The 19,163-nt window shown below is 46.9% G+C and overlaps 1 protein-coding gene across 1 annotated transcript in view; it reads left to right on the plus strand.

Annotated features, from left to right (window-relative positions):
* The first annotated feature begins 528 nt into the window (after positions 1 to 528).
* The window catches only part of LOC130290203 (pepsin A-like), a 69,572-nt gene continuing 50,937 nt past the window's right edge, over positions 529 to 19,163 (plus strand). Inside the window, exons 1-6 of the mRNA XM_056537586.1 lie at positions 529 to 632; positions 7,338 to 7,488; positions 9,683 to 9,800; positions 9,879 to 9,997; positions 10,918 to 11,114; positions 13,123 to 13,236. Of these exons, the coding sequence (XP_056393561.1) occupies positions 541 to 632; positions 7,338 to 7,488; positions 9,683 to 9,800; positions 9,879 to 9,997; positions 10,918 to 11,114; positions 13,123 to 13,236 (791 nt within the window). The 5' untranslated portion in view covers positions 529 to 540. The remainder of the gene's footprint in view (positions 633 to 7,337; positions 7,489 to 9,682; positions 9,801 to 9,878; positions 9,998 to 10,917; positions 11,115 to 13,122; positions 13,237 to 19,163) is intronic.

Below are 19,163 nucleotides of genomic sequence, written 5' to 3' on the forward strand. Positions count from 1 at the left end.
CTTTAATCCTTCCAGTACTTTGTAGCAGCTGTATGCTACAGAGGAAATTTGTTTCTTTTTAAACTTCTTTTTTGCCTTGTCCACAGTGCTCTCTGCTGACACCCGATGTCCGTATATCAGGAACTTTCCAGAGGAGAAAATCCCCATAGCAACCCTATGCTGCTCTGGACAGTTCCTGACATGGACAGAGGTGTCAGCAGAGAGCACTGTGGACAAGACAAAAAAAGAAATTCAAAAATAAAATAAAATTTCCTCTATAGCATACAGCTGCTAATTAGTACTGGAAGGATAAAAGATTTTTTAGAAGTCATTTACAAATCTGTTTAACTTTCTGGCACCAGTTGATTAAAAAATGTTTTCCACCGGAGTACCCCTTTAACTTGTACCATATGTTACAAAACCGACCAAGGTAGGTATGAGTGTCAGCTGGGGGCTCATGGGGCGGTGTGAGGAGCCAATGATCTGCGCTCTATAGTCGTCTACAGCTGATGAGGGAGTGTTTGTGTGAACAAGGCTGGATGAAGGGCACCTTATCAGATCATGTCACCCAGAGCTGAACTCCTCCGCTCCCCGGACACCATGAGGCTCCTGCTGCTCCTGGCATCTGTGACTATCGCTCAGGCCTTAGTGCAGTAAGTACTGTTCATATCTATACAGTGATCCCTCAACTTACAATGGCCTCAACATACAATAGTTTCAACATACAATGGTCTTTTCTGGACCATTGTAAGTTGAAACCAGACTCAACATACAATGTTACAGACAGTCCAGATCTGTGAAACGTGACAATGGCTGGAAGAACCGACCAATCAGAATGGGCAATTTACTGGTAAAACCCCTGTATTACTGAAGTGCATGCACTGACTGGTGTCTGGTAGCGCCACCTACAGTACAGGGAGGTATTACATGTTCTGTACTCTTTACCTGTATTACTGAAGTGCATGCACTGACTGGTGTCTGGTAGCACCCCCTACAGTACAGGGAGATATTACATGTTCTGTACTCTTTACCTGTATTACTGAAGTGTATGCACTGACTGGTGTCTGGTAGCACCCCCTACAGTACAGGGAGGTATTACATGTTCTGTACTCTTTATCTGTATTACTGAAGTGTATGCAGTGACTGGTGTCTGGTAGCGCCCCCTACAGTACAGGGAGGTATTACATGTTCTGTACACTTTACCTGTATTACTGAAGTGCATGCACTGACTGGTGTCTGGTAGCGCCCTCTACAGTAGAGAGAGGTATTACATGTTCTGTACACTTTACCTGTATTACTGAAGTGTATGCACTGACTGGTGTCTGGTAGTGCCCTCTACAGTACAGGGAGGTATTACACGTTCTGTACTCTTTACCTGTATTACTGAAGTGTATGCACTGACTGGTGTCTGGTAGCGCCTCCTACAGTACAGAGAGGTATTACATGTTCTGTACACTTTACCTGTATTACTGAACTGTATGCACTGACTGGTGTCTGGTAGCGCCTCCTACAGTACAGAGAGGTATTACATGTTCTGTACTCTTTACCTGTACCAGGGTTACCTGCTCCTTTTGACACCAGGTGAGGGCGGCTCCATGTTCCTTTTTTAGGACATTGCATGTACTGGACAGGACCCTGAAGAAGCTCCTGTCCTCTACACAGACCAGTGTTTCCCAACCAGGGTGCCCCCAGCTGTTGCAAAACTACAACTCCCAGCATGCCCGGACAGCCTTTGGCTGTCCGAGCATGCTGGGAGTTGTAGTTTTGCAACATCTGGAGGTCCGCAGGTTGGAGACCACTGCCTTAGAGAGTCCATCAATGCTACCAACATGGGAAGTAATATTCAGGATAAAGCAGTAAGACTGATCTGCACAGCTCGGAGCTGAGGGAAAGGAACACACAAGGACCATCTCTGTTTCTAGGGAATAATTTGGGCACACGTAAGGTGTCTCTCCACCTTCCACTAGAGCCTGGAGAGATCAGTGCAGCAGAAATGGCACAGGCGAAGGTCAGTCCTTTCACACCCGCACTGTGTGAGTTGAAAAAACACTATAGGCACATAAACTAGATTTCTGTATATTTCAGGTGCATTGTTTGTTCCGTCATGTACTCTCTCCCTGCACTGTCACATGGCACTCGGGATTGGACCATGAGGACTGGTAAAATTGAGGGGCAGTTCTTACCTCCCTTTACTGTGGGCGTTAATAAAACCCCATAGACACATAATGAAAATGATTACTTATAGTCCCAATAAGGTCCCGGAACACAGTATGTTGTGTTGTGTACTCTCTCCCTGCACTGTTACATATTTAGAATCAGACCTTGAGGACTGGTATAGACGAAGGACAGGTCTCACCTCCCGGCACTGCGTGAGTTAATAAAACACTGTTTATACATGGTAAGAATAATTATATTGCTTATAGTCCCAGTGTCGTCTCTGATCATGTCATGTACTTTCTCCCTGCACTGTCACATGGCACTCGGGATCGGACCATGAGGACTGGTATAAGTGATGGGCAGTTCTTACCTCCCTTTACTGTGTGCATTAATAAAACCCCATAGACACATAATGAAGATGATTACTTATAGTCCCAATAAGGTCCCGGAACACAGTATGTTGTGTTGTGTACTCTCTCCCTGCACTGTTACATATTTAGGATCAGACCTTGAGGACTGGTATAGACGAAGGACAGTTCTCCCCTCCCGGCACTGCGTGAGTTAATAAAACACTGTTGATACGTTATAGGAATAATTAGATTGCTTGTAGTACCGGTGTCGTCTCTGATCATGTCATGTACTCTCTCCCTGCTAATGACACATGGCACTCAGGATCAGACCCTAAGGATTGGTATTGGTGAGGGGCAGTACTCCCCTCCCTGCTCTGTGTGAGTTAATAAAACACTATAGATATATTATAAGAATTAGTATGTTACTTATGGTCCCTCCAAGATACCTGAGCGCAGTATGTTATGTCATGTACTCTCTCCCTGCACTGTCACATATATAGTATTGGACCTTGAGGACTGGTATAGACGAAGGGTAGGTGTGAGTTAATAAAACACTGTTCATACATAATAAGAATAATTATATTGCTTATAGTCCCAGTGTTGTCTCTGATCATGTCATGTACTCTCTCCCTGCTAATGACACATGGCACTCAGGATCAGACCCTAAGGATTGGTATTGGTGAGGGGCAGTACTCCCCTCCCTGCTCTGTGTGAGTTAATAAAACACTATAGATATATTATAAGAATTAGTATGTTACTTATGGTCACTTCAAGATCCCCGAGCACAGTATGTTATGTCATGTACTCTCTCACTGGACTGTCACATATATAGTATTGGACCTTGACGACTGGTATAGACGAAGGGTAGGTCTCACCTCCCGGCACTGTGTGAGTTAATAAAACACTGTTCATACATAATAAGAATAATTATATTGCTTATAGTCCCAGTGTTGTCTCTGATCATGCTGTGTACTCTCTTCCTGTTAATGGCACATGGCACTCAGGATCAGACCCTAAGGATTGGTATTGGTGAGGGGCAGTACTCCCCTCCCTGCTCTGTGTGAGTTAATAAAACACTATAGATATATTATAAGAATTATTATGTTACTTATGGTCCCTCCAAGATCCCCGAGCACAGTATATTATGTCATGTACTCTCTCCCTGCACTGTCACATATTTAGGATCGGACCATGAGGACTGGTATAAGCGAGGGGCAGTTCTCTCCTCCCTGCACTGTGTGAGAGATAAGTTCCCTGATCATGAACAGGTACGGAGGTCACCACATCAGCTGTAGGTACTCTGGAGTGAGAGCGCGGTGTTATAGTGCGCCATTTTGGGGACATATGGTGCACGCCTCATCATGTTGTATCTACAGATCGGCTATGTGTTTAAAGGGGTACTCCGCCCCTAGACATCTTATCCTCTATCTAAAGAATAGGGGATAAGATGTCTGATCACGGGGCCAGCGTTCGTTTACAACTCTGGGATCGGGCGTCTGGGGTCGTGACGTCACGGCCACGCCCCCTTGTGACGTCACACCACACCCTCTCAATGAAAGTCTATGGGAGGGGGCGTGGCGGCCGCCACGCCCCCTCCCATAGACTTGCATTGAGGGGGTGTGGTGTGACATCGCAAGGGGGCGTGGCCATGACGTCACGACCCCCCGCCACCTGCTCCATTTTCTTCCGAACGCTGGGGCAGCGAAGTACCCCTTTAAGTACGATTAGTGACACTTCATACATCACTTATACACTGTCGCACACTGCTGACCTACCGCGCACGCCCTGATCATGCATTAGTCATACATTGTCTATAGAGTGTTGACATTAGTCATCATTCATCCATCCATCCATCGTGTTCTTCGGTCACACAAGAATTATACGTTGCTCCCATATTACTCTTTTATTGCTTGTTTATACATTGAGAACCAAAAAAAAAAAAACGACCCCAATAGGTAACTGATCCCACGCTACTTACAAGCGCAAAACAAAAGAAATGAAATGCGTTGTAGAGATCAAACAATACTTTATTGAGTACACGAAATACATAAAAAAAAACATAAAAAGGGATTAGAGAAAATACAATGAACAATTATGATAATGGCCGCAATGGACCAGACTGAAGAAATGGCGGCTACCAATAGTATAAATATAATACACAGGAATGTATGTAAACAAATCCTTATTATTGGGACTAAACCCATGGACAGGGACATAGCATGATAAAAAAAGGTTACTCTGATGCTGAATAGTTTATAGCAAAATCTAAAACAACATAGAAAAGACCAAAGTGGGACAGAGTATACCTGGGTAACCAACACCTAACCCTAATGTTACCCAGGTATACTCTGTCCCAATAATAAGGATTTGTTTACATACATTCCTGTGTATTATATTTATACTATTGGCAGCCGCCATTTCTTCAGTCTGGTCCATTGCGGCCATTATCATAATTGTTCATTGTATTTTCTCTAATCCCTTTTTATGTTTTTTTTTTTATGTATTTCGTGTACTCAATAAAGTATTGTTTGATCTCTACAACGCATTTCATTTCTTTTGTTTTGCTCTTGTTTATACATTGGTCACATGGTTTAGGCTGGATTCACGTTACACCGGTATGTTTCTAGAATACGTCACAAACCTGTCTAAAAGGTATGCCGACATATACCGTGGTGTACTGGCAGCATCCCCGTACAGCACAAAGGTAATTAAAGGGGTATTCCGGAATCAGAAAAATTGTATTCAGATATAACAATCACCCCAAGATATATACCTTACTAATATAGTATTAATACACATTGTACTATACAGTGTGATTTGCCCATGACCGGAAGTTGTGTAGTCTTATTGTCTTGTAGTCTTGTTGTGACTCATTGTTAGTGTGGTGTTGTCTTAGCAGCTCCCGGGCTCCTCCCTCTCTCCTGACAACAAGTTGTGTAGTCTTCTCACTGAACACTAATGTTGTCCTAGCAGTTCCCCAGGCTCCTCCCTCTCTCCTGACAGGAAGTTGTGTAGTCTTCTCATTGTTAGTGTGGTGTTGTCTTAGCAGCTCCCTGGCTCCTCCCTCTCATTGTCAGTGTAGTATTGTTTCAGCAGCTCCTCAGCTCCTCCCTCCCTCCTGACAACAAGTTGTGTAGTCTTCTCATTGTCAGTGTGGTGTTGTCTTAGCAGCTCCCTGGCTCCTCCTTATCTCTCATTGTCAGTGTAGTATTGTTTCAGCAGCTCCTCAGCTCCTCCCTCTCTACTGACAGGAAGTTGTGTAGTCTTCTCATTGTTAGTGTGGTGTTGTCTTAGCAGCTCCCTGGCTCCTCCCTCTCATTGTCAGTGTAGTGTTGTTTCAGCAGCTCCTCCCTCTCTCCTGACAACAAGTTGTGTAGTCTTCTCACTGAACACTAATGTTGTCCTAGCAGTTCCCCAGGCTCCTCCCTCTCTCCTGACAGGAAGTTGTGTAGTCTTCTCATTGTTAGTGTGGTGTTGTCTTAGCAGCTCCCTGGCTCCTCCCTCTCATTGTCAGTGTAGTATTGTTTCAGCAGCTCCTCAGCTCCTCCCTCCTGACAACAAGTTGTGTAGTCTTCTCATTGTCAGTGTGGTGTTGTCTTAGCAGCTCCCTGGCTCCTCCTTATCTCTCATTGTCAGTGTAGTATTGTTTCAGCAGCTCCTCAGCTCCTCCCTCTCTACTGACAGGAAGTTGTGTAGTCTTCTCATTGTTAGTGTGGTGTTGTCTTAGCAGCTCCCTGGCTCCTCCTTATGTCTCATTGTAAGTGTAGTGTTGTTTCAGCAGCTCCTCAGCTCCTCCCTCTCTACTGACAGGAAGTTGTGTAGTCTTCTCATTGTTAGTGTGGTGTTGTCTTAGCAGCTCCCTGGCTCCTCCCTCTCATTGTCAGTGTAGTATTGTTTCAGCAGCTCCTCAGCTCCTCCCTCTCTCCTGACAACAAGTTGTGTAGTCTTCTCACTGAACACTAATGTTGTCCTAGCAGTTCCCCAGGCTCCTCCCTTTCTCCTGACAGGAAGTTGTGTAGTCCTCTCATTGTCCGTGTAATGTTGTCCTAGCAGTTTCCCCAGGCTCCTCCCTTTCTCCTGACAGGAAGTTGTGTAGTCCTCTCATTGTCAGTGTGCTGTTGTCTCAGCAGCTTCCGAAGTCCTCCCTCTCTCCTTACAGGAAGTTGTGTAGTCCTCTCATTGTCTGTGTGATGTTGTCTCAGCAGCTCCCTGGCTCCTCCCTCTCTCCTGTCTCAGGAGGCGTGGTTGATCTGTACATGTTTTTTTAAATGTTTATTGCAGATAAGTAATGTGATGTCATTAACAGCCAGGAGATGATGGATCCATTACAGGGGTCAGGGGGGAATATTTTTATAAGATTTAAATCCGGTTTGGTAGTGGGGCTTTTCATCCCCTTCCTGGGTCAGTCCAGATTTTCAGCTTGGTCACAAGGTGCTGAGGCCGATTAACACTGAAGTTACAGAAGGAGTAACCAGATCTGCTCTGAGAGGCTGTGAGGGACCTCTGATGAGTGCTGGAGATCTAAGGTGGGCAACCTCAAAATGGGGCGTTTACCTTGGGTAACGCACGTGGTGACTGTTGTGTTGGGTGACTGGTAGTAAGCCACCTGTACAGAGAGGGAAGATCTTGTGTAGTCAGTGCTGGACAAGCAGGATTTATTTTTGGTTTTCTTTGTTTTAATGCTACTTTCATGTCCCTGTCACTGACTGCTGCTTTGCTGCTATTTGACTGGTTTTCCAGAGCTAATCTCCCAGGCAGACTATCCATTTATGGCTACATTGTCTTCTTTGGTAACATTTTCGACATCTTCATCTGTGGTGATGTTGTAATAAGTGTAATATCCATTTCTAGCGTCCCCCTGATCAGAACTAAGTCCCTGAGAAGGACTCTACAAGAACATGGTCTCCTGGGAGAAGTCACCGCACACGTGCCCGATCTCTACTGGAAATACAACACCGAGGACCAAGGAGCGGCCACCGAACCTCTAGTCAACTACATGGATGTGAGAGAGAGTCCTTCTATGGTGCCAGTGTACAAGAGCTGACAAATACCGAATATACAAATACAGCCATATACATCTACCTATATACATCATATACATCCTGTAGAGTGCACGCTCGTATGATCAGGGAGGTCTCTCCTGTAGAGTGCACGCTCGTATGATCAGGGAGGTCTCTTTCTCCTGTAGAGTGCACGCTCGTATGATCAGGGAGGTCTCTCCTGTAGAGTGTAATCTCTTATTATCAGTGAGGTCTCTCCTGTAGAGTGTAATCTCTTATGATCAGTGAGGTCTCTCCTGTAGAGTGTAATCTCTTATGATCAGTGAAGTCTCTCTCCTGTAGAGTGTAATCTCTTATTATCAGTGAGGTCTCTCCTGTAGAGTGTAATCTCTTATGATCAGTGAGGTCTCTCTCTCTCTCCTGTAGAGTGTAATCTCTTATGATCAGTGAGGTCTCTCTCTCCTGTAGAGTGTAATCTCTTATGATCAGTGAGGTCTCTCTCCTGTAGAGTGTAATCTCTTATGATCAGTGAGGTCTCTCTCCTGTAGAGTGTAATCTCTTATGATCAGTGAGGTCTCTCTCCTGTAGAGTGTAATCTCTTATGATCAGTGAGGTCTCTCTCCTGTAGAGTGTAATCTCTTATGATCAGTGATGTCTCTCCTGTAGAGTGTAATCTCTTATTATCAGTGAGGTCTCTCTCCTGTAGAGTGTAATCTCTTATGATCAGTGAGGTCTCTCTCCTGTAGAGTGTAATCTCTTATGATCAGTGAGGTCTCTCTCTCCTGTAGAGTGTAATCTCTTATGATCAGTGAGGTCTCGCCTGTAGAGTGTAATCTCTTATGATCAGTGAGGTCTCTCTCCTGTAGAGTGTAATCTCTTATGATCAGTGAGGTCTCTCTCCTGTAGAGTGCACGCTCGTATGATCAGGGAGGTCTCTCCTGTAGAGTGTAATCTCTTATGATCAGTGAGGTCTCTCCTGTAGAGTGTAATCTCTTATGATCAGTGAGGTCTCTCTCTCTCCTGTAGAGTGTAATCTCTTATGATCAGTGAGGTCTCTCTCCTGTAGAGTGTAATCTCGTATGATCAGTGAGGTCTCTCTCCTGTAGAGTGTAATCTCTTATGATCAGGGAGGTCTCTCCTGTAGAGTGTAATCTCTTATGATCAGGGAGGTCTCTCCTGTAGAGTGTAATCTCTTATGATCAGTGAGGTCTCTCCTGTAGAGTGTAATCTTGTATGATCAGTGAGGTCTCTCTCTCCTGTAGAGTGTAATCTCTTATGATCAGTGAGGTCTCTCCTGTAGAGTGTAATCTCTTATGATCAGTGAGGTCTCTCCTGTAGAGTGTAATCTCTTATGATCAGTGAGGTCTCTCCTGTAGAGTGTAATCTCTTATGATCAGTGAGGTCTCTCCTGTAGAGTGTAATCTCTTATGATCAGTGAGGTCTCTCCTGTAGAGTGTAATCTCTTATGATCAGTGAGGTCTCTCCTGTAGAGTGTAATCTCTTATGATCAGTGAGGTCTCTCTCTCCTGTAGAGTGTAATCTCTTATGATCAGTGAGGTCTCTCCTGTAGAGTGTAATCTCTTATGATCAGTGAGGTCTCTCTCTCCTGTAGAGTGTAATCTCTTATGATCAGTGAGGTCTCTCCTGTAGAGTGTAATCTCTTATGATCAGTGAGGTCTCTCTCTCCTGTAAAGTGTAATCTCTTATGATCAGTGAGGTCTCTCTCCTGTAGAGTGTAATCTCTTATGATCAGTGAGGTCTCTCTCTCCTGTAGAGTGTAATCTCTTATGATCAGTGAGGTCTCTCTCTCCTGTAGAGTGTAATCTCTTATGATCAGTGAGGTCTCTCTCTCCTGTAGAGTGTAATCTCTTATGATCAGTGAGGTCTCTCTCTCCTGTAGAGTGTAATCTCTTATGATCAGTGAGGTCTTTCTCTCCTGTAGAGTGTAATCTCTTATGATCAGTGAGGTCTCTCCTGTAGAGTGTAATCTCTTATGATCAGTGAGGTCTCTCCTGTAGAGTGTAATCTCTTATGATCAGTGAGGTCTCTCTCTCCTGTAGAGTGTAATCTCTTATGATCAGTGATGTCTCTCCTGTAGAGTGTAATCTCTTATGATCAGTGAGGTCTCTCCTGTAGAGTGTATTATGACATATACTGGTAGGACAGTGTAGTGACCTCCATACTTCTGTTCCATAGAACCAATATTTTGGGCGTATCTCCATTGGCACCCCTGGGCAGGAGTTCTTGGTGGTGTTTGATACTGGATCGGCCAACCTGTGGGTGCCCTCCGTCTCCTGCTCCAGTATGGCGTGCTGTAAGTTCTTGTATACACAGTAGTTCCTCTCTGGTCTGGTTTTTGCCATCTTACATCTTCTCCATGTTTTCCCCTCAGCAAATCACCATAAGTTTAACCCTCAATTGTCCTCCACTCTCCAAACTACTGATGAAACCGTCTCTATCTCTTACGGGACGGGAAGCATGAAGGGGGTCCTGGTCTACGACACTGTGCAGGTAAGAATGATGGACTCTGTATGACTGGTGCCCATGAGATACCTGGACTGATCCCCAATGGTGGGAACATAGACAACCTCATGTGACTGGAGAGGAGTCATCAGTCTACGACAACAGATCCTGTTACTTGGCCTCTCTGGTGGTCGGATGGAGCCATCTTGAACAAAGATCTATCTAATAATAACTAATAGTAGTTCTACACCTCCTCACCCTGCTCTATCTGTAAACTGCTGCTATCTCTATGGGATCAGGATATATAGTAGTTATATACCTCTCCTCCAGCTCTATCTGTATACTGCTGCTGCTATCTCTATGGGATTATGATATATAGTAGTTATACACCTCCTCTCCAGCTCTATCTGTATACTGCTGCTGCTATCTCTATGGGATTATGATATATAGTAGTTATACACCTCCTCTCCAGCTCTATCTGTATACTGCTGCTGCTATCTCTATGGGATTATGATATATAGTAGTTATACACCTCCTCTCCAGCTCTATCTGTATACTGCTGCTATCTCTATTGGATCAGGATATATAGTAGTTATATACCTCTCCTCCAGCTCTATCTGTATACTGCTGCTGGTATCTCTATGGGATTATGATATATAGTAGTTATACACCCCCTCGCCCTGCTCTATCTGTATACTGCTGCTATCTCTATGGGATCAGGATATATAGTAGTTATACACCTCCTCTCCAGCTCTATCTGTATACTGCTGCTATCTCTATTGGATCAGGCTATATAGTAGTTATACCCCTTCACCAATCGTAGCTCAGATTTCTCCCGGAGCTCATTAAGATATAACAGCTGAGCTTTGATTGGTCACTTGGAGTAAATCAGACAGTGTTTTTGTCTCAGAATAAGGAATCTGCTCCATTTTTGCCATTATACTATATAAAGTGACTGTATTTACTAGGTGGGGAGTATCGTAACCACAAAGCAAGGACTTATCCTCAGCGAGACCGAGTCCTTCTTCCTTTATTACTCCCACTTTGATGGTATTTTGGGTTTGGGTTACCCCAGCCTCTCCGTGTCTGGAACAGCGCCAGTATTTGACAACATGTGGAGCGAAGGGTTAATACCTGAGGATGTCTTCTCTGTGTATCTCAGCAGGTAAGAAGAAGCCTTCACACCAGTGTAACCTGTATATGTCAATTGTTGGATGATATCTCTTTACTTTCTGGCAAAAGGACTGACATTACTTCCCATTAACTAGCAGAGGGATTCTCATCCACTGCCTCTCCTCCCCCATCACTAAAAGACTGTCTCCCCCTCCCCCCCCATCACTAAAAGACTGTCTCCCCCTCCCCCCCCCATCACTAGAGGACTGCCTCTCCTCCCCCATCACTAGAGGACTGCCTCTCCTTCCCCCCTCACTAGAGGACTGCCTCTCCTCCCCCATCACTAGAGGACTGCCTCTCCTTCCCCCCTCACTAGAGGACTGCCTCTCCTTCCCCATCACTAGAGGACTGCCTCTCCTTCCCCCTCACTAGAGGACTGCCTCTCCTTCCCCCTCACTAGAGGACTGCCTCTCCTTCCCCCTCACTAGAGGACTGCCTCTCCTTCCCCATCACTAGAGGACTGCCTCTCCTTCCCCATCACTAGAGGACTGCCTCTCCTCCCCCATCACTAGAGGACTGCCTCTCCTCCCCCATCACTAGAGGACTGCCTCACCTTCCCCCTCACTAGAGGACTGCCTCTTCTTCCCCCTCACTAGAGGACTGCCTCTCCTTCCCCATCACTAGAGGACTGCCTCTCCTTCCCCCTGACTAGAGGACTGCCTCTCCTTCCCCCTGACTAGAGGACTGCCTCTCCTTCCCCCTGACTAGAGGACTGCCTCTCCTCCCCCATCACTAGAGGACTGCCTCTCCTCCCCATCACTAGAGGACTGCCTCTCCTTCCCCATCACTAGAGGACTGCCTCCTCCCCATCACTAGAGGACTGCCTCTCCTCCCCCATCACTAGAGGACTGCCTCTCCTCCCCCATCACTAGAGGACTGCCCTCCTCCCCCATCACTAGAGGACTGCCCTCCTCCCCCATCACTAGAGGACTGCCCTCCTCCCCCATCACTAGAGGACTGCCTCTCCTCCCCCATCACTAGAGGACTGCCTCTCCTCCCCCATCACTAGAGGACTGCCTCTCCTCCCCATCACTAGAGGACTGCCTCTCCTCCCCCATCACTAGAGGACTGCCTCTCATCCCCCTCACTAGAGGACTGCCTCTCATCCCCCTCACTAGAGGACTGCCTCTCATCCCCCTCACTAGAGGACTGCCTCTCCATCCCCCTCACTAGAGGACTGCCTCTCCTTCACCCTCACTAGAGGACTGCCTCTCCTCCCCCTTCACTAGAGGACTGCCTCTCCTCCCCCATCACTAGAGGACTGCCTCTCCTTCACCCTCACTAGAGGACTGCCTCTCCTCCCCCTTCACTAGAGGACTGCCTCTCCTCCCCCTTCACTAGAGGACTGCCTCTCGTTCACCCTCATTAGAGGACCGCCTCTCCTCCCCCATCACTAGTTGACCGCCTCTCCTCCCCCATCACTAGAGGACCGCCTCTCATCCCCCTCACTAGAGGACTGCCTCTCCTCCCCCATCACTAGAGGACTGCCTCTCCTTCCCCCTCACTAGAGGACTGCCTCTCCTTCCCCCTCACTAGAGGACTGCTTCTCCTTCCCCATCACTAGTGGACCGTCTCTCCTCCCCCATCACTAGAAGACTGTCTCTCCTCCCCCATCACTAGAGGACTGCCTCTCATCCCCCTCACTAGAGGACTGCCTCTCCTCCCCATCACTAGAGGACTGCCTCTCATCCCCCTCACTAGAGGACTGCCTCTCCTCCCCCATCACTAGAGGACTGCCTCTCATCCCCCTCACTAGAGGACTGCCTCTCCTCCCCCATCACTAGAGGACTGCCTCTCATCCCCCTCACTAGAGGACTGTCTCTCATTCCCCCTAACTAGAGGACTCTCTTTGTCTCTCCCCCTACCCTTGCTAGAGGACTATATTTTCTTACTTACAGGACTGTATTTTGTTACCTCTGTAGGACTCTTCTGTCTTCCTACTCCTTGTGTAGAATATTGTAAACCTCCTTTTTATTGTTATTGTTTTTTCTTACCCACAGTAGTAATAATAACAGTGTGGTGGTGTTCGGAGGAATCGATGACTCTCTATACACAGGAAATCTTCACTGGGTTCCTGTCACACATGAGCGGTTCTGGCAGATCACCATAGAAAGGTAGAACATATGTTATTTTAGGTCTTTTATGGTCACCGCACAGGAGGAGTATAGACAAACATATTATTAATGAGGAAAATAACACTCAAAAAATTCAGAATGCTACGAGGAATGAGATGCCACAGAAAGTCAATGGTCACCAATTTTATTACGGTCCTTATCACGGCAGCAACCTGTAAAGTGTCAAAATACGACTGCAATGAAGTAGACATAAAAGAACAAACTGTAATAAAATGTAATGCTGAGTATAATAAAGAAATAGGGGTGTGTAATGAAGAGATAGGGGAGTCTAATGGAGAGACAGGGGGGTGTAATGAAGAGACAGAGGAGTGTAATGAAGAGATGGAGGTGTAATTGTGGTGGCAGGGTGTGTGGTGCAGGGCAGATGCCCTAGGGGCAGATGGCATTAACCCTTGTATTTGTGCCGCCAGGACGTGGTTTAGCCTATATTCACCCAAAAGTATCCTGCTGGATCCTGGGCTAGGCACAGGGGCAATAAAGACTCTGACGCCAAGTTACGGACAATGGTAGTTTTACTGTGGGTAGACAGTTTGTAAAGTCTATACACTTCAGCCAAGTTCCAAGGAGGTGGTCAGTGACTCAGAGACCTAGGACTGGACAATTTGGTGTGGGCCATGCTAACATGACAGATGACAGGGACTGACTTGACTTACTTGAATCGATGGTGGCTGCAGGACTTGACTTTGAGGTCTCCAACACTCTGGACACACACACTAGGCGACTGCACTGGACCTCAGCCTAGCAGGAGAACAGAGCTCAAAGAGAGAGAAGCTCCACCGAGGGCTTATATGGGGGGAGACTAGCAGGAAGCCCATAGGGCACTCTTGGGATCACCTGGTCACTGGTTCCTCGTGGGTAACAATCACATGACATAAAATGTAATGTTGCTTTAAGAGTTATACCTCTTAATTAAAGTTGTCCTTGATGCCGAGTCCTGGAGGGCAGAGGACTGAAGTGGCCACTGAGGCCTAGTGACAGTTCCTGGGGCAGTTAAGCACAATGTCCTTCTCAGATCTGGATTACGAAACAAGATAATGATGAGTCCATGTGGCATGGTGAATGTCCATACATGCTCTTTAAACATATGAGGTTAATTTGACTATGTAACTGCTTTCTGAAGACATTGAAGACAATAATATACATATCAATATACATAGATTCACGGATTGGGCTGCCGGAGGCTATCTACCCAATGCCTTGGCTGCTGGGGCCCCTCAGTTCTCAACTCCTCTCCCCAGAACTCAATATACATTGTTACACAATACAACAGTGTTACCTTTACATTCATCAATTTTGTCGCTCTACGTGCATTATCTAGATATCAGGTAAACCCTCTGGCCAGTAGAGTAACCTGTACACGTGGACAGGAGAGAAAACATTAGACATATTACTGTATATATTTAGAACTTGTGGACTGGGACGACAAATAATGTTACAGTCCTATCTTAACTATTTGCATATGTGTGGACTACTTTTACCATATGTGAACTGACTATGTGTGGTACATAACTTTACGAGTTAATCTTTGTACCTGGCGGGAATTTGTCATGGCGGTGAGGTAGTGGCTACGTTTTTACTTACCGGGTCAGGATACCTCCTGTACAAATTGCCATGAACAACAGACACTGTACATCTTGACATTTTGTACAAACATATTATATACATTGTATTAAAATACACAATAACCATTATAGTACACCGATATAAGAATTTACTTGTGCAAAGGTAATGAGCAAAAATATATTACTCTAATGGTATATACATATTTTCATTGTACCGCTCCACAGTCCTGGTACATTTTAGAGTTCTTAGTAAAGAATCATGGCTAGAAGCCGGGCACGTACACTTACGCAAATGGTTACAAATAAACTTCTTGGCAAGTTCGTCAGGCGCTTTTCTTAAACGTTGCATAACCTGTGGAGAACAAAAGTACTTCACAAGGAAACTTAATGATATATATCAGAATTATCACGGGTAGATTTCCCTAACTTGGGAACTTGCCATCCCAGGACTGTGCCCCCTCTAATGGACTCACTCGGGTGTTCCAGTTCACCCGGGACAATGTGGATTCTGTAATGGTGGGGCTGATGGTGACTACCATTTGCACTGCAGCGGCTTGAGCCACTGGGGTAACAACGGTTGGGGCCTGTTGGGCCGGCCAAACCTCCTCTGCGGGAGTAGCCCGAGGCACTTCAGTTGGTGTCCGCTGGTTAGGCCAAACCTCCCTGACCACACTCGCAGATGACTGTGGTGGATGCTTTGGTGCCATGACAGGCACTTCGGGTATGTAGACCTCCTCCTCCGGGACAGTACCTCTGACTTTAGGTGGCAGCAACCCAAAGGGGTGTCCCAGTCGTCAATGGGAGGTAGGCAAACTAAATCTGGGTTAGATTCTTCGGACGGGTCACCGCAGCCGCCCTCTCTTCTCTCAAGCTCTGTACAGGAGTATACTCCATGATCTCCCCGCTCTCTAGAGAATTCATGGACGGGGGAAGGTAGTCTCTCTGCACTGCCCGACGATTGACCAGGGTGGTCCCTCCATGACGACAGTCCATGAGGGTGCCAAACCCCCGCATTTTGTCGAATTTCACCACCGAAGCACTGCAGCTTTCCAGGGGTGGCTCTCCCTCTCTGGGATGTTCCACTTTTCTGATGTACAGGGCCTCTAATGCTTTGGTTTCCTGTTGCTGCGCCTGTCGCACCTTGTATGACAGCAGCTTAGGCCCATATCTCTTCCCTCTCTGTACCCTCAGTCCCTCTACGATCTCGGCCACCTGAGACTCTCTGCTGGCCCTCTGGGACTGGCCCGGAGGGACTGGGGGATGGGACTTCCCATGCAGGGGAAGAAGGTGCTCCCTCATGTATTGGATCAGTCCAGGCTCATCGCCAAACAACCACTTAGGTAATGGTGGTGCCTGGGGATGGGTGACAGACTTCTGGGCGTGGGGGGTTTGCTCTGGGCTAGGGGTAGAAGGAGGGGTAGAGAATGCGGCATCAGCCGGGGGACTCACTTCTGACTTCTCGGTGTGAATTTCGGCCCAGGACCCCCAGGTCCGGTGGTGAAGGGACAGCCTCACTGGTGATGATGCACTAGAAGATGCTGGTGTTCCCTCCTCTGGGGTTGGTGGCCAGTCTCCATTATCCTCGGGCATCAGGACATGGTAGCAGACCATCTGCCAGCTCCTGAAACATTTGTGCCGCGGCAACTTTCCGGGCCTCTGGCGCCATCTTGGGACTCTCTCCACCTGTGCTTGCCTTTTCCGCCATGCTGTTCCTCTTACTGACTTCCGGCAAACTGAGAGGTTCCAGCGGCGCTGCTCCTTTAATGGGAAAATGGTCACCGGCCGGAAGTTCGTCAGCGGTGCAGCGCTGACTTCCGCTATCCTGGGAACAAGGGGCGGGTCTTCACAGTTCCACTTTGGCATTGATGCAACAACGTGGTTTCCATGTTTTCGCTCGCTTCTCCGGCACATCTTTAATCCTTGCAGGTACAGGCAAAACTTGTCAACATAACATAGTTTCTGATCTGATCTTGCACATGGTTTTCACGACTTCCATACTGTTTCAAATAGCAGGCAACAAACTTTTCTTTACCTCCCCTGTATTTCACAAGCGCCTCGGGTAAAACACATTTCATAGACAAAGTCCCGTACACTTTCTGGCGCAGGCTTAAATCGCATCGGCATGCGGTTTCTGCAGACAATATTGGACACAGTTCAGACTAGGGAGGAGGACTTGGGGCATAAGGCGCACACCCGTATCCTGTTCGTGACACCAAAAGTTGTGGTGGAGGGGTGTGTTGTGCAGGGCAGATGTTGTTACCCAAGGGCAGATGGCATTAACCCCTTGTATTCGTGACGCCAGGGCGTGGTTTAGCCTATAACCACCTGAAGGTATACCGCTGGATCCTGGGCTAGACACGGGGGCAATAGAGACTCCGACACCAAGTTACGGACAATGGTAGCTTTACTGAGTGTAGACAGTTGGTAAAGTCTATACAGTTCAGCCAGGGCCCAAGGAGGTGACCAGTGACGCAGAGACCTTAAGGGCTTGCTGGGACTTGTAGTAGGACTAGGCAATTTAGTGCAGGCCACGTTGTTTGACAGATGATAGGGACTGACTTGTCTTGACTCATAAAGCTGTGACTTTATCTTACTTGACTTGATGGCGGCTGCAGGACTGGATTTTGAGGTCTCCAACACTCTGGACACACACACTAGACAAGACTGCACTGGACCTCAGCAAAGACTTGAAAGGAAAGAGCAAGAAGCTAGCTCCACCCAGGGCTTATATGGGGGAGACTAGCAGGGAGCCCATAGGTCACTCTTGGGATCACCTGGTCACTGGTACCTCCTGGGTAAAAATCACATGACATATCACATGGTATAACTCTTAAAGCAACATTACATTTTATAACAGTTTACATGGTAAAACATATTTACAATGGGGAATGCAGGGGGCCTTGGGGACACTGAAGGAGGCTGCCTGACAGGACAGCAGGAGCACAGGGTAACACCTCCCATACTGGGCTACCACAGAATGAAGAGACGGGAGTGTAATGAAGAGACAGGGAGTTATGAAGAGACACGAGTATAATAAAAATACGGGAGTGTAATGAAGAGACGGGGGAGTGTAATGAACATATGGAGATGCAATAAAGAGACAGGGAGTTATGAAGAGACTGGGAGTGTAATGAAGAGACGGGAGTGTAATGAAGAGACAGGGAATGTAATGAAGAGACGGGGAGTGTAATAAAGAGACGGGGAGTGTAATAAAGAGACGGGGAGTGTAAGGAAGAGACGGGGAGTGTAAGGAAGAGACGGGGAGTGTAAGGAAGAGCCGGGGAGTGTAATGAAGAGACGGGAGTGTAAGGAAGAGACAGGGAATGTAATGAAGAGACGGGGAGTGTAAGGAAGAGACAGGGAATGTAATAAAGAGACGGGGAGTGTAATGAAGAGACGGAGTGTAAGGAAGAGACGGGGAGTGTAAGGAAGAGACGGGGAGTGTAAGGAAGAGACGGGGAGTGTAATGAAGAGACGGGAGTGTAATGAAGAGACGGGAGTGTAATGAAGAGACGGGGAGCGTTATAAAGAGACGGGGAGTGTAATGAAGAGACTGGGAGTGTAATGAAGAGACGGGAGTGTAAGGAAGAGACATGGAATGTAATGAAGAGACGGGGAGTGTAAGGAAGAGACAGGGAATGTAATGAAGAGACGGGGAGTGTAATAAAGAGACGGAGTGTAAGGAAGAGACGGGCAGTGTAAGGAAGAGACGGGGAGTGTAATGAAGAGACGGGGAGTGTAAGGAAGAGACAGGGAGTGTAAGGAAGAGACGGGGAGTGTAAGGAAGAGACGGGGAGTGTAAGGAAGAGACGGGGAGCGTTATAAAGAGATGGGGAGTGTAATGAAGAGACGGGGAGTGTAATGAAGAGACGGGGAGTGTAATGAAGAGGCAGGGGGGGTGTTATGAAGAGGCAGGGGGATGTTATGAAGAGGCAGGGTTTTTTTTAATGAAGAGATAGGGGGTATTATGAAGAGGCAGGGGGGGGTGTTATGAAGAGGCAGGGGGGATGTTATGAAGAGGCAGGGGTTTTTTATGAAGAGATGGTCAAAAACACCTAGATGGTGGCAATTCATAGAAACAACCATTCTGCTTCTCTCGTTGCAATGTTGCGCCCCCTCTCAAAGTCTGTCAGCTGGCAAAGTGTCTTCGAGTGCATAGTAGAGGTATGTCCAGCAATCACTGATCTCTCACCCAGAGACACACTACCCAAAAGTAGCCTCTGACAGTTATTTTTTATAGAGCCGCAGCACTTTTACGCCCTCTAGCTGTGTGATCAGACCCACCTGTAATCATTACATATATGATGAGACAGATCTTCAGGACGAGTATTGCAGTGATCTGAC

Source organism: Hyla sarda, chromosome 1 (assembly GCF_029499605.1).
Source record: "Hyla sarda isolate aHylSar1 chromosome 1, aHylSar1.hap1, whole genome shotgun sequence".
Classification (NCBI taxonomy): Eukaryota; Metazoa; Chordata; class Amphibia; order Anura; family Hylidae; genus Hyla; species Hyla sarda.